We start from the raw sequence: 15357 nt of genomic DNA on the forward strand, positions 1-15357 counted from the left end.
AGAATGAAGGGGGGATTAGAGGGGGAGATGAACCATGAGAGACGATGGACTCTGAACACGAACTATGGGTTCTAGAAGGGAGGGGGGTTGGATGGGTTAGCCTGGTGATGGGTATTAAAGAGGGCACGTTCTGCATGGAGAACTGGGTGTTATACGTATAACAATGAATCATGGAATACTACATCAAAAGCTAATGATGTAATGTATGGTGATTAACATAATAATTAAAAAAAAAGAAAATATGGTCCATATATACAATGGAATATTACTCAGCCATCAGAAAGGATGAATACCCAACTTTTACATCAACACGGATGGGACTGGAGGAGATTATGCTAAGTGAAATAAGCTGAGAAAGTCAATTACCATATGGTTTCACTTATTTGTGGAACATAAGGAATAGCATGGAGGACATTAGGAGAAAGGGAAAAATGAACGGAGGGAATCAGAAGGGGAGACCAACCATGAGAGACGATGGACTCTGAGAAACAAACTGAGGGTTTTAAGGCGGGGGCTGGAGGGATGGGTTAGCCCGGTGATGGGTACTGAGGAGGGCACATATTGCATGGAGCACTGGGTATTATATGAAAGCAATGAATCATGGAACACTACACATCAAAACTAATGATGTACTGTGTGGTGACTAACATAATAAAATTAAATTTAATTTAAAAAAATAAACAAATTCCAGTTAACATACAGTGTAATATTAGTGTCAGGTGTACAAGAATAGTGATTCAACGCTTCCATACAACACCTGTTGCTCATCACAAGTGCACTCCTTCATCCCTATCACTTATTTCACCCATTCCCCTACCCACCTCCCCTCTGGTACCCATCAGTTTGTTCTCTATAATTAAGGGTCTGTTTCTTAGTTTGTCTCTCTTTCTCCCCTTTGCTCACTTGTTTTCTTTCTTAAATTCAACATATGACTGAAATCATACTGCATTTGTCTTTCTCGGACTTATTTTGCTTATTAGCACAGTATTTTCTAGCTTCATCCATGTCGTTGCGAATGGGAGGATTTCATTCTTTTATACCATCTTCTTTATCCATTTGTCAATCAATGGACACTTGGGCTGTTTCCATAATTTGGCTATGGTAGATAATGCTGCTATAAACATCAAGGTGTATGTATCCCTTCGAATCAGTATTTTTGTATGCTTTGGGTACCCAGTATTGCACTTGCTGGGTCATAGGGTAGTTCTATTTTTAACTTTTTGAGGAAACTCCATGCTGTTTTTCAGAGTGGTTCCACCAGTTTCCATTCCCACTAACAATGTAAGAGGAGTCCCCCTTCGCTACATCCTCACCAATACCTGTTGTTTCCTATGTTGTTGATTTTAGACATTCTGTCTGGTGTGAGATGATATCTCACTGTAGCTTGATTTATATTTCCCTGGTGATGAGTGATGATGAGCATCTTTTCTTGTGTCTGTTGGCCATCTGTATGTCTTCTTTGGAAAAATGTCTATTCATGTCTCTTGCCCATTTTTCAATTGGATTATTCATTTTTTTGAGTGTTGAGTTTTATAAGTTCTTTATATATTTTGGATACTAACCCTTCCTCAGATATGTCATTTGTAAGTATCTTCTCTCAGATAGAACTAATAAATTCAGTAAAGTCAAAGGACACAAAACCAATGTACAGAAATCTGTTGCATTTCTATACACCAGTAATAAAGCAGCAGAAAGAGAAATTAAGAAATCAATCCCATTTCCAGTTGCACCCAAAACAATAATCTACCTAGGAATAAACCTAATCAAAGAGGTGAAAGGACCTGTATTCTGAAACTATAAAAAAACTTACAAAAAAAACTGAAGATGACACAAAGAAATGGAAAGACATTCCATGCTCATGGACTGGAAGAACAAATACTGTTAAAATGTCTATACTACCTAAATCAATTTTCTTATCTTTTCTTGTCTCTTCCATCTCTTTGTCTTTTTGCTCAACCTTCTAAGATATGTCCTCAACTTTCTTTCCAACTATTCTAGTTGTTTCTTTATGCTATCATATTTTTAATTTTCAAAGGCTCTTTTTATAATAAATGTTTCTCTTTCATACAGTTATATTTATTTACGCAGAAGGTCTGTTGATTAGTTTCATTTGTCTGTCTGGAAGTTTTCTTTACACTGCATAGTTTATTTCCTCCAAGTTGCATTATATCCATTAATTTTAGTTTCGTTGATATAAAGTGTTTCTTCAAATGTAAAAAGTAGGATTAAAAAACAAAACAACACACTGTTTGAAAGTTCTACTATGCATTGGTGGAGCTTCCAAACTGGTTTTCCTTGTATGATTATCTGACTAGTCCATTTTATAGGGAGAACCCCTGGTACCAATATCTCTAGGTCTTCCCTTGAGAGCTGTACAAAAGTCCCAAAGACTTTTTGAACCATCTGCTTAGGAAAATGTGAAATGTGGAAACTGAGTGGAAGAAAAAATTAGGGGAATCTTAACATTCAGTATGTAAACATTCATTAAATCTCCTTATTCCAAATATGTACCCATGTCCTCAAATGTATCTGAGAACCTCCAAGAACAGAGATCTTCTTTTTTATCCTTTCCAGAGAATAAGTCTCCAGGTTTCTGCTAGGATTTGGGAAGATCAGTCAGCCAGATGCTTTACCCAGATTTACCCAGTTAGTTTAGGATTCAGCTTTCTTCTATCTACTAAGACAATTTAAAATTTGTCTATTTACTTTTTGGATTCCATAGTTTTATTATTGTTGTCTCCAGCTGTTTTATTGTTTGTTGTTGCTTGTCCTGCATAGGTTTTGTCATTTTAGCAATTTTGGAGGAAGAAGTAGAAATTAAATTTATATATTTAATCTGCTATCTCCAGCCATATATGTCTTTCTACTACGGTTATCTTTTTCCCAAAATTTAATCTCTAGCATAATCTGGTCTGGATTTGCATTATCATGGATTATGGCACTACAGACATGGAGGAAATGGCCTTTAATAGGATTAAGAACCAGAAAGATTTCAATGTAATCTTCAAGTGTTCACTGAGGGTTCAATTGCCTTATATAACACAGTAAGAGACAAAGATATTCACTTGACAAATAACGTCATATAATATCTTCAAGGGAACAGAATTATTTCCTGAAACTCTTTTTTCCAGTTCCATTTGTTAAACACTTAACTCAGAAGAGAATCCAAATCCAAAGCTGGGAAATATTTTCACTCTCATCTGATTTAATCTCCTTTCTCTTAAAACAAAAACCACAAGTGATATAATGATTTAGATTTCACCCAAATCACACTGCTAAACATATAGAAAGATAAAGCTTGTCACGTAAATCTGAATTATCATGTGCCTGTCATACAGTAGGTACTTAATATTTGTTGAAAAATAGATAAATCTCAAATTATACCTTATGTCCGAATCTGAAGCCTTCTGCCTCACTGCCAATGTTGTAATCTCTCCTTGAGACATAGTCTTATGAAGCTTTGTTTCTTCATCAACTGAAGAAAATCGCTGTGATGTCTGTAATAATTACATATATGAAAGACTTTAAAACCAAGTAACTATATCACAACACTGCAATTAAAACTCAAGTTATAGAACTGAGAATTACATCTATTAAAATATATAAAAATACATTCATATTGTTCAGCCATTCATTGAAATAAAAGAACCTACTAAAAACTTTATTACCTTCCTAGAATGATCTGAAGTAAAGAGAACTTGGGTCAATGAAATGCTGAATAGGACCTACCAGTTCCTGTTTTCTGACAACTTAACAATATCAAGTGGAAAGGTAAGAAAAAAGTCAAAGCCAACTAAAGATACAGACAAAAGATCCAGGATCTGATAAATCTAGAATACTAAGTATAGCCTTTCATGCCTCCTTTTATGTGTCCCTACAAGTAATAATTACTTTTATGGCCTAACTTGCTACTGTAGATTCTTATTATACCTAGTCAAGGATTTAAGAGAGGAAAATTAAAAACCAAAGGACCAAACAATTAAGATCATTATCACCACTACTGTTCTAAACAACTTAAGATGGCTTTATCAAACTGGGACCTGAATTTCAAATGGCAATTCTTGTTCCATTTATTTACAATGTGCCCCTTTAAAGAAAAGCCCATTCAGAAGAAAAAATTTCTTGTTACCTATTCAAATCCTTCCCTAGTTATTTCATTTTTCTATAATTATAGTATCTTTTCATTAGCCTTTTAGTCTGCTACAACAGGGACCTGTTTTATCTTCTTGCCTGACACAACCAAAACCAAAAACAAAACAAAAACCCAGACAAAATAGTAAAAACCAGCATTTATCAAGATGATGGACAGTTATCCTTGAGAGATGGGAAACAAAGGAAGTGAGTCCTTCATCTGCCCCAGCTTAGTGCCTTGAGACAGTTTCCAGACTGTGACACAGAGAGGAGGTTTCAGGTGAACCCTGGCAGACTCTCTGAGTTGAACACACGAGGTTGAAAGTCCAGAGAGATTAAAGACCAAAAGAAAGGGGGACGGGGACTGAAGAGGAAAGAGATGCACAAAAAAAAGAGCTCTGGAGATCTTCAGAGGGTATTTAGCTGAGTACTAATCAACACTTCTATGTCAGACAACTACCCAACACCAGGCAAAGGACCACCTGAAAGGATTAAAGGTAATAGTGCCCAGCACTATTTACAAAAAGCCAGTAACAGTGCCTGTGCCCAAGAGTCAGAATATGTAACTTTATGATTCCCAGGGTACGGGGTGAAGTATATAGCAGGATCTTGCCTCTAGAGTCAAGAATAAGTGATAGTCAAAAATAAGTCCTAGGTGAACAACTGCTCTGTTTGGACCTAACAAATCTTAGTTTTATTTAATAAAAATTGTATATAAAGTGTACAAAATGATTTGATTTACATATAAATATTAAAATGATTACTGCAGACTGATTAACATATCATCTCTTCCCATTGTTTTTTTCTTTCATCTCTTTTTTTTTTTTTTTTTGGTGGTGAGAGCACCTGAAATCTACTCTCTTAGAAAATTTCCAGTATTCAATACAATGAGACTAACAAATATTAAAAGGAAGACCTAATTGCTTAGGAACAAATTGCTCCCAGAACCAGCTCTGAAATATTACTGGAACATAATAGTCTCAAGAATATCAATCAAATACAAAAGTATCCAGCACCCAACAAGACAAAATTTACAATGTCAGGCATCTGATAATAAATAACTAGGCATGCAAAGAAATAATATATGACTGACAAGGAGGAGAAAAACTCAATCCATCTATAATGACTCAAAACTGATACAAATAGTGAGCGCTAGATCAGAGAACCAACTAAAGGGAAAGGACTTAAAATTGCATGTGATTCAAGGTGACATATTTTTAAAGGCACTGATTCTGAGGAAAATGAATGTAAAAAGGAAAAGAAAGGGTTCCTTTTGGAGACTGAGTAGTGAGGAAGAAGCAGAAGGGGAAAATTTAGAATCTAGCAAGGCAAAAGAGAAGCAAAAAATGGAAGACAGAACATTGCCTCCAACACACACACACACACACACACACACACACACACACACACACACACACACACACACACAAAACTAACAGACTCCAAACAGGCTGCCTGCTAAGAAACTTTTCTTTTTTACACTGACAGAAGAGGAAGATCTTGAAATCAAGTTACTTATAAACTATCCCAAATGCACAACATGAATAAATTAAGACAAAATCTACACAAGCTACAATAAGAAAACAAAGAAAATTAGAACCAAAACAACTTAGATGATTAACCCATCTCCCACCAAACATACAGAAACCAAGCATGAAGCAGAAAACTATAAATAAAAAATGAAAAACCTCATATATACGAAACACCATACTGAATCAGAAATTCAAAAATTAAAAATAGAAACGAGCCCCCCCCCCCCTCAATAAAAACCAGGAAGCAATGAAGGGAGTTGAATGAACTCAGGAAAGAAATAAAAAGATAGTGAAGAATAACTTAGAAGATGCCCAAGGGAGAAAAAATGCAAATGCAGATTTAAAGGGACTGAACAAAGGCAGGAAGATAATAAAGAATAGAAAGTGGTATAAAGAAATGAGTAAAAAAGAGAGAGAAGGTGGTTGAGATGGAAGACAGGAAAAGAAAAAAAAAAACTTATTTATAATTGGAGTCCCTAAACAAGAAAAACAAAATAATGGGACACAATATTTAAAACTGTAATCCATGAAAATGTTTCAAACATAAGGCAAAACCAGAATTTATATATATAACAATATGTAGAAGAATATGTAAAATTGTATGTTCTGACAAAATATAAATAAAATCCTGAAAAACAGGAGAGGAAAAGTACAGAAAAGAATAATTCATCAATAGTTGTGCCAAAATAAGTGAGAATTAAAAAATATTTTTATAAATGACTAACGAGAATAATTGGTTAAATTAAAATACAGTAAGTTAAGGCATTTTTAAAAGTCATATACAAACCAACAGAAAAAGAAACCCCCATATCAAAAGAAATTTTAAAAAGTAAAACAGCAAAAAAGTAACATAAACACAGCAAATTTAGCATAACACATAACTAAATTGTAAGAAAGATAATTGAGACTGCATCTATCAGTTATATCAATAAAGAGGAATAGATTTAACTCATCTATAAGGCAAAAATTTTTTTTAATTTGGCTCACAAAGTAGGAACCAACTATACTGCATACAAAACACACATCTAAAACAAAAGGATCCAGGGCGCCTGGGTGGCTCAGTTGGTTGAGCGACTGCCTTCGGCTCAGGTCATGATCCTGGAGTCCCGGGATCGAGTCCCACATCGGGCTCCCTGCTCAGCAGGGAGTCTGCTGCTCCCTCTGACTCCCTTCCCTCTCGTGCTCTCTCTCATTCTCTCTCTCTCAAATAAATAAATAAAAATCTTTAAAAAAAATAAAATAAATAAAACAAAAGGATCCAGAAAGGCTAAAAATTAAAGGATGAGAAAAAGTATTCCAGACAAATGGAAATAATTAAGAAAACACAGACTGTGATTAATTATGATTTAAGTAGAATTCAAGAAAAAGCACTGAATGTAACAAAGGACACTTTTTAATAGTCACAATTCAGAATGAATAAGAGGAAACTTTTAACACAACATTCTCTATATAAGACAGATCAAATGTACAAAAAATAGTAAAGATACAGAAGATAACATAATCAGTAAGGAAGAGATTATGGTTATATACTGTAATTTTACATTCTGAATACAGAATACACCTACTTAAAAAAATGCACATGGTACTTTCTCAAAAACTGACCACATATTAACTAACAAAGACAATAGCCAGGAAATTTGATCTTTATAAATCATTATAAATACTTTTAATCACAACACAGTAAAACTAGAAGTTAAAAAAGTTTTTTTAAAAGATAAAAATGTTCTTCTTCTGAAAATGAAAAGATTTTTATTGAACAAGTTTTGGGTAAAAAATAATATAAACTGAAATTACAGATTTTCTAAAAAAATAATTAAAAACAATACACATTACAATAAACAGATACATCTGAAGTGATCAGAAGAAAATTCACAGCCTTAAAAACCTGCATCAATAAAAATAAATAAATGAATTACATTCCCCCACTTAAAAGGTAGAAAAATAAGACAGTAAATTTTTTAAAAATAAGGAAATAAATAATAAAGGTAAAAGCAGAATTCATTGGAGAATGGGGGTGGGGGAAACTAGGCATAATAAATAAATCATAATCCTATTATTTTGGAAAATAGTAACAACAAAGACAAGTGACTACCTAACTTAAAGAAAAAAAGGAAAAAACGCAAATCTACAAAATATGAAATGACAGAAGGGAAATAACCATTGAAACAGAATTTTTAAAAATCATGAGACTAATTTCCAGACTTCTTTGCAAATAAATCTGAAAAGTTAGATGAAATGAATAATTTCATAAGAAAAAATTATTTATCAAAATTGACTCCATTAGATAGAAAGCTTACAAAACTAATTTCTCTAGAAGAAATACAGTTAATTATCAAGGAATTATGCCACAAAAAAAAAAATCCCAGATGGTTTCACAGGGAAATTATACCAAATCTTTAAAGAGCAGAGAGTTGTGATGCTACGAACCGTCCCTAACTTTTTGGGGGAGAATAAAGTACACATATAAATATTAAGTGTAGGGGCACTTGGGTGGCTTTGTCGGTCCCCTCTCAGCAGGGAGTCTGCTTGCCCCTCTCCCTCTCCCTCAAATAAATAAATAAAAACTTTTAAAAAGAAATTAATTAATTAATAATAAATAGATAAATACTAAGCGTATTCAACAGTAGAGCTGCTGCACTGGGAGTGACATACACTTGTATGTCATAAACTCTGTTCAATATCAACCAGATTTCCAATTTCAAAGAACCATCTCAAAATCACCAGCTTAGGTTCTAAAATTCTTTAAACAGGGGCTCCTGGGTGGCTCAGTCATTAAGCGTCTGCCTTCGGCTCAGATCATGATCCCGGGGTCCTGGGATTGAGCCCCGCGTTGGACTCTCTGCTCAGCAGGAAGCCTGCTTCTCCCTCTCCTGCTTCCCCTGCTTGTGTTCCCTCTCTGGCTGTCTCTCTCTCTCTCTGTCAAATAAATAAATAAAATCTTTAAAAAAAATAAATTAAATTAAATTAAATTCTATAAACATCCTCTCTTGGCTTCCCCTTTCTGAGAAATTCCTAATACCTAGTCAAGGCAGATTTTCCTTTACTGTAAAATAAGCTAAAAAACTTAGCCTTGCTCAATCAACAGGTTTTTCTGGCATTTTTTTGTGGAGTGAGCAGTGGAGAGAAGGAAAATTCAACAGATAAGGATTGGAGAATATTTCAGATAATAACAAACAGAAACAGGAATATAAGAAGTGACAGCAGTCTGGGGGATAAAATGAGAAATTTATCATACTGGAGATAAAGAAGACAAATTTTGGAGAGCTCCTTGGGAGTCATGCCCATAAGAGATGATTGCTTTCTATCTAGAGATGACAGAGGAAACTATGTTACCTATACCAATTCTACTAATAAGGAAAAGAAATGATGTGACTAACTCACTTACCATCTAGAATACTGAGAGACTAAAAAACTATATGAAAACCACCTTAAAAATATTACATGGCAGAACATGTCATTCTTCTTGGATAAAAGCCAACAGAGTGGATAGAAGAACTGAGTGAGAGCAGCATCTGGAGATTAAAGTTATTCAAATGGCAGAATTAAAGGCAGAAAGTTAAAACAAACAAACAAACAAACAAACACCAAAGTCATAAGGAGGTAAACTACTACTCTTGTCTCTACTCCTCCTAGCAGGTAATAACTAATTAACGACTGATGAATTCAGGAGGTAATGCTTATCAAATCCTCTTCAGGTAATTCATTTATAACTGTCTTTATTCCATTAGATCAGTTATTTCACAACTGGAAAGGTCAGATGGCTTCTTCCAAGATTGAATAACACTCTTTTTAGCAAATGTCAGAGTGACAGGATCACTTTGTCCAGAAAAAAAAAAAAATCAAGTTTTTAAAAATCCATGTGCCTAGAAAATCAAGCGTATTTAAAATCCTGAGATATATGAATTTTTGAGAACTCAGTAGATCCCATTTACAAACAATTAGTCTTTATCTTTACAATATCAGAGAACATTAGAACATGGCAAATTTTCAAGATAAACAAACAGAAACACACTTTAAACTGTTCCTACCCTCTCCACCCCCATCCCCAATAAGTATCTACTAGCATATTCTAGAAAGCAAAGCTTCTTCATGCAAGTGTCCACCAGAAACAAACACCACCACCTGTTCCTAAAATAGCTAGTGATGAAACAGAAGGACAGCGAGAAAGCTGGAGAAGAGACTATATACACTGTGCAGGGAGGCAGAGTGCTCTACAACTACTGGCATGCAGTGACCGTCAAGCAGGTGAACAGAATCACAGGCAGAGGCTACCAGCTAGAACCCTTAAAGGGGCGGAATGCTCCAAGCAGAAAGCCCAACTTCCGGTTCATCTCATTAAGAGTTTTCAGTGAGGAAGAATTCTACCACCAAAAGGACTAAGGTTTGTAACAAAGAAAACTCTCAGGAACAAAACAGCAATTACAAATGCTAAGTTCTTCCACAAATGAAAAATCTATGTATACTTTAGAGAATAAGTATGTTCCCTATTTACACCAAAAAAGCAATACTTTTCATTAAAATTAGTTATTCCATAATATAATCTCATCTTCACTAATCATATGGTAAAGTATGTTTCATTATTTATAACTCAAAAACAGGGCACCTCCAAAATGGAGTTATTTTACCCTACACTGAAGAGAGGGCTTTGGCTCTAATTATATATATTAATGGATATACAGACTATTTCCAATTTTTACAATCCTACAGTTTGGCTCAGGGTAATTACTCATTTATCTAATTAGAGAACTTGTCATGCATTTTTGTTTTTATTTTTTCTTTTTCTTAGAATATCAATATTATCATTTAAAAACGGGGTATTTCTAACAGAAGATAAAGACAATGAGGATATTCTAGAAATTAGCAGAAAATTTCATTCTTTGGCACATTTTAAAACAGTTCAAAGATAAAATACTTAATGTCACAAGAAGACCAACCTAAAATTTTCCTACCATAATGAACAGATACTAAGGAAGAACATTAGAAACCCAACTTAATTAAGGATATGCATGGAAATAAAACGCATATATCACTCCACTTCATCAGTGATAATGTTTTTAGTACATAGTAGACATACAGAGTCCTTATACTGTATATTTTCCAGGACAATTCCAAAATCAAACATTTTATGTCCATAAATACATTCATACTTGTCAAACTATATATTCCTAATGTTGGTTGAAATATGATGATAAAGTTATAGTCCTTAGTCAAATATTTTGACTAAGTGCAGCTTTATTCAAATATAACTCCAATGTTATAATCTGTGATTAATACAAATTCATATTACACACAGCCTTCTACCTGGCTAGGTTGGTCCAGGAAAACATTTTCGGCATTGCTCATTAATTTTTTTTAAATTCATGCTTATTTTCTAGTACTAAAAAATGGGGGAGGGGAAACAAGTTTAAAGGCAAAAACAACAAAAAAAGGGAAAAGATATTCCCATTTCAGTTAAAAGCAACTGGATTATTTAACATATAGCCTATTCACTAGACCAAGGATCAATCAGCAAACTATATGGCCAGCACATCAAATACCGCCTACTGCCTGTTTCTGTAAATAGTTTTACTGGAGGGGTGCCCGAGTGGCTCAGTCGTTAAGCGTCTGCCTTCGGCTCAGGTCATGATCCCAGGGTCCTGGGATCGAGCCCCGCATTGGGCTACCTGCTCAGCGGGAAGCCTGCTTCTCCCTCTCCCACTCCCCCTGTCTGTGTTCTCTCTCTCACTGTGTCTCTCTCTGTCAAATAAATAAAATTAAAAAAAAAATAGTTTTACTGGAACAAAGCCCTGCCCATTTGTTTACTTATTGCCTATGGCTGTTTTCACTCTACAGTGGCAGAGTTGCAACAGAAAATATAGGACCCACAACATTTACTATCTGGCTCTTTACAGAAAAAATGTGAGGGCCCCTGCTCTAGACCTTTTAAGATATAACAGAAAGTCTTTACATTAGTGCTAAATTAAATAACCTTAGTTTTCCCTAATTTATGATTTGACATACACTGTTAAAGTGCCCTTTATCTGAGTCCTATTAAATTAAGGTTTAGCTTTGTTGCTGTGTTCACTGAGGTTTCCCATGTACAAACCATTATATGAGGAAGAAGCTGTGAAGGTTAGCTTTAATTAGCAAAGGCTATTCACTATTTCCATCAGATTTGTTTGTTTCCTATTTTTCTTATATTGCTGTAAAATTACCATTTCGGAGTCACTGTGAGAGGCCTGACCCAGGCTGGGTGCAGGCCCTAGCTCAGAGTGAGAAGCTTGGTCAAGGGAGAGAAGGGGCTCAATAATGTCATCGTAATCATCTTCCTCTGTATCCCCCTCCCCATCAGCAAAAGTACCTCTAGTCAAGAAATCGGAGCGCGTCCGCGCCATTCGAGCTTTCTTTTTATGGGCCGGTCTGGCAACCTGCTTGACCAAATGATAAAACAAATAACACAACAATGTTTTGTTTTGGTTTTTTTTGGAGATGATGCCAATGAAAGACAGAGAGCTCATGAATTTCTTGAAACATCCCTCCACCCCACTAGCAGTGTCCTTTCTACTAGAAGTGACAGAGATAACCAAAAGCAATCCATATACATTACTCTGGACAAAGGACAAAAATGGAAGCTAAATCTACAGTTCTCCACAGCCAAGGAAATCATCTTTCACTACCATAATATGTCACCAAAGCCACTTGCATAAATTGCCTTCCTTTTTTAAGCAACATCTTTTTTGTAAATATAATCTGGGATTTTAGTCACCATTCCCTCCCTGAAGTACACCTCCCTGAGTATAACAGACTTAACTCATAGCTTCTTTCGCATACACACTTGGGACTAAATGCGTAAATGAGGTCCTCAACCTATAAGAATAATAATTTCCAAAATAGGTGCATCTATTTTGCATAAAAGATAGATAAAATTCAATACTTACCTCTCCTTGGCCCGGCCCGGTTAACTGCACAGGTTTCCAAGTTGGTTCACCTTGTTTACGGAGTTGAGGATTTCCACTGTTTAAGACTTCCTTGTTGACACTTAGGATAATAAACAACAGGATTACAATTCAATTCCTAGCAGACATCCCATGGCAGCAGTCTTAAGTACAGCATGAAATACAGCCTAACAAGCCAAATCAAAGAATTCTAGCAAATTACATAAATACTTCCAGATCTTATTCAATTCCCAAAACAATTTTTTTCTGCTTACCTAATTAATAGTATTATCAAGAATTGACATGTTTGACTGGATTACTAGAGGCCTGTCCCCGATAATCACTGGGTATATTCCACTATGACATATGTTTAAGAATAGCAGCAGCAGAATTAGCTCAAGAAAACAAACGGATTGGATGATAAGGGAAAAACGCCACATCCCCAAATCCTTAGAATTAGTCTTGGAAGGGAGCTTTTACTCTAACCATTATAAAATACCTGATAAGTAGCTATCAAGTGATATAGATCCCATTACTTTGTTTTATACTGAGATGGTTACTATTAGCTAGCAAATTTTCTTTCTGAAACCTCTCTGCAGCTTTCATCTACTATCTTAGTTTTAAAACTTTGTTATTCAGAACAAAATCAACACTACTGCTAGTGTTGGTGTTTAACGATAGTTGTGTTTAACGATATCGTTAAACGATGTTTAATGATAACAAATCGTTATCAAGTTAAAGGAGGTGTGCCATACAGAGGTGTTAGCTTGTGAAAACTTAATTTTGCTTGAATAACCAGAAAATGTGACTACTTTATCATTAAATTCTGTGTAGAAATGGTTATCTGATGAAAATCTGAATAGAACTCAGGACTTTCATGGCCCCAATTACCTATATTAATTCAGTACCATGATTCTTAAAATTTATCAACGACATATTGCTAATCTCTCCTTAGCAGAACTATAAGCTCACTGAGAATCATACCTGACCTTCTAGCATAGTGCTGGGTTTAAAGTAGACACTAACTTATAAGTTGGCTTGTAATTGCTCTATCATTCAAAATCTTCCATTTAATTTTTACAAATGAAGACCTAGAGGCTGTAAGAGGTTATCTTGTCCTTTGCCCTATGCAATGAATCCTAAAACAAGCCTAAATAGATGGCAATCTTTGCTAGCTAAAGGCTTCTCAGAGATCTCCCTTTCTGACCAATGTATGATTAAGCCTAGCAATCCTAGGCTATCCTAAAAGATTCCCTTTTGTTAAAATTTCTTGCCACAGTTGAGCCTATTGGCCTTTGCTTTATTCTAAAAAGAGGGAAACAATTAACAGGACCTTTGACAGCACTTGACAATCCTAGCCAACTTTTAAACTCACAGCATTTTCTTTAGATTTCTCCATGATTTCTTTTTTGTTCTCCTTCATTAACCAGATGAAGACCACTATGCACTTATCTATGGCATAGAAAGAATACTAACGTTACTTCCTAATCATGAAACTCAACAGTGATTCCTAATCATGAAACTCAAGTTCTATTCCCAACTCTTTCTCAGTGTGTGACCTGGAACAAGTCATTTCACCTCTGTAGGCCTCAGTGATCTCATCTATAATATGTGGGAACAGGACAAAATAATTGAGAAACACCAACATTTACAATTCTATAAAATGCAACAAGAGGAGATTTGAAGTATGAATGTTACTTAACTTTCACATAAACAACCTAATATATAATCATTTTGAAGATAAGGAGATCTTATGAGGTAAAGCAAACTAGATCGAGTAGCCCTAAGATTGTTTATCTTGGAAAATGATAAAAGGAGTTTACAAAAATTCACAAGAATGATTAATGTTTTTGAAATCTATAAGTAAGCCTTCTACAGAACACATTCATGGATCCAACAGCTTACACACACACTCCTCACATCACTAAACTTAATCAGAATGACAGGAAATAATATTTTTAACACTCTGATGAGCTTATATATGCTACACAAGGTCTTTGAACTTTGCGGCAATCTCTAGGTTAATGCACAAGTATAGGACCTCAAGCTGTCATTTAGTTCAACTGCATTTCATAATACCATACAAAAATCCCTGATGGAAAAATATCAATGATCTCTTTCTTGTATTTACAAAGGATCTATAAAGTCTGTACATAATTTTAAAGACTGAAAGATTAAAAGCTCAAACTATGATGAGAGAAAAGGTTATTTTCACAGTAAATGTGAAATTTAATTTTTTTACCCCTAAGATATATACCCTCCTTTTACTTAAACATTGACATTCTCCCACGAGAACTGAAAGAATCCACTACATACAAAGACTTAATACAAATTTCTTAAATTTTATAATTTGTTTTCATGTTCCATCTAAAAAGTACTTTTCCATGGTGACCACTAGTTAAGAAAACTTTATGAAGAACTTCCACTTATATGAGCCATCTATTTAAGTAGTCAAACTCTTAAAAAGTAGAACGGTAGTTGCCAGGAGCCTGGAGTAAGGGTAAAGGAGAGTAGCTGTTTGATGGGTAATAAGAGTTTCTTTTACAATATGAAAAAGTTCTAGAGATCCACTGCACAACAATGTGCATATAGTTAACACCATGGTCCTGTACAATTAAGAATGGTTAAGATGATAAATTGTATTCTTTTTGTGTTTTTTACCATACAAAAAAAGTATAAAGTACTTAATGAAGACCATAAATAGGCTAATCGCTGGGACAAAGTACATTAACTTTAAAGTCTGACACTAACAAGACTGGACTTGCCACACCTGATAGATC

The 15357-nt window shown here is 34.7% G+C and overlaps 1 protein-coding gene across 11 annotated transcripts in view; it reads right to left on the reverse strand.

The window, feature by feature from the left end:
* The window catches only part of MYO9A (myosin IXA), a 347057-nt gene that overhangs the window by 101125 nt on the left and 230575 nt on the right, over positions 1 to 15357 (reverse strand). For 9 of the 11 annotated variants that reach the window (XM_027572325.2, XM_027572329.1, XM_027572328.1 and 6 more), the window contains 3 exons: positions 12581 to 12680; positions 11858 to 12073; positions 3385 to 3497 (listed from right to left, as the gene is read on the reverse strand). In XM_027572325.2, the coding sequence (XP_027428126.1) occupies positions 3385 to 3497; positions 11858 to 12073; positions 12581 to 12680 (429 nt within the window). The remainder of the gene's footprint in view (positions 1 to 3384; positions 3498 to 11857; positions 12074 to 12580; positions 12681 to 15357) is intronic. The other 2 variants (XM_027572330.1, XM_027572334.1) reach the window with 2 other exon arrangements.

The sequence above is a fragment of the Zalophus californianus genome, chromosome 6, assembly GCF_009762305.2.
Source record: "Zalophus californianus isolate mZalCal1 chromosome 6, mZalCal1.pri.v2, whole genome shotgun sequence".
Lineage (NCBI taxonomy): Eukaryota > Metazoa > Chordata > Mammalia > Carnivora > Otariidae > Zalophus > Zalophus californianus.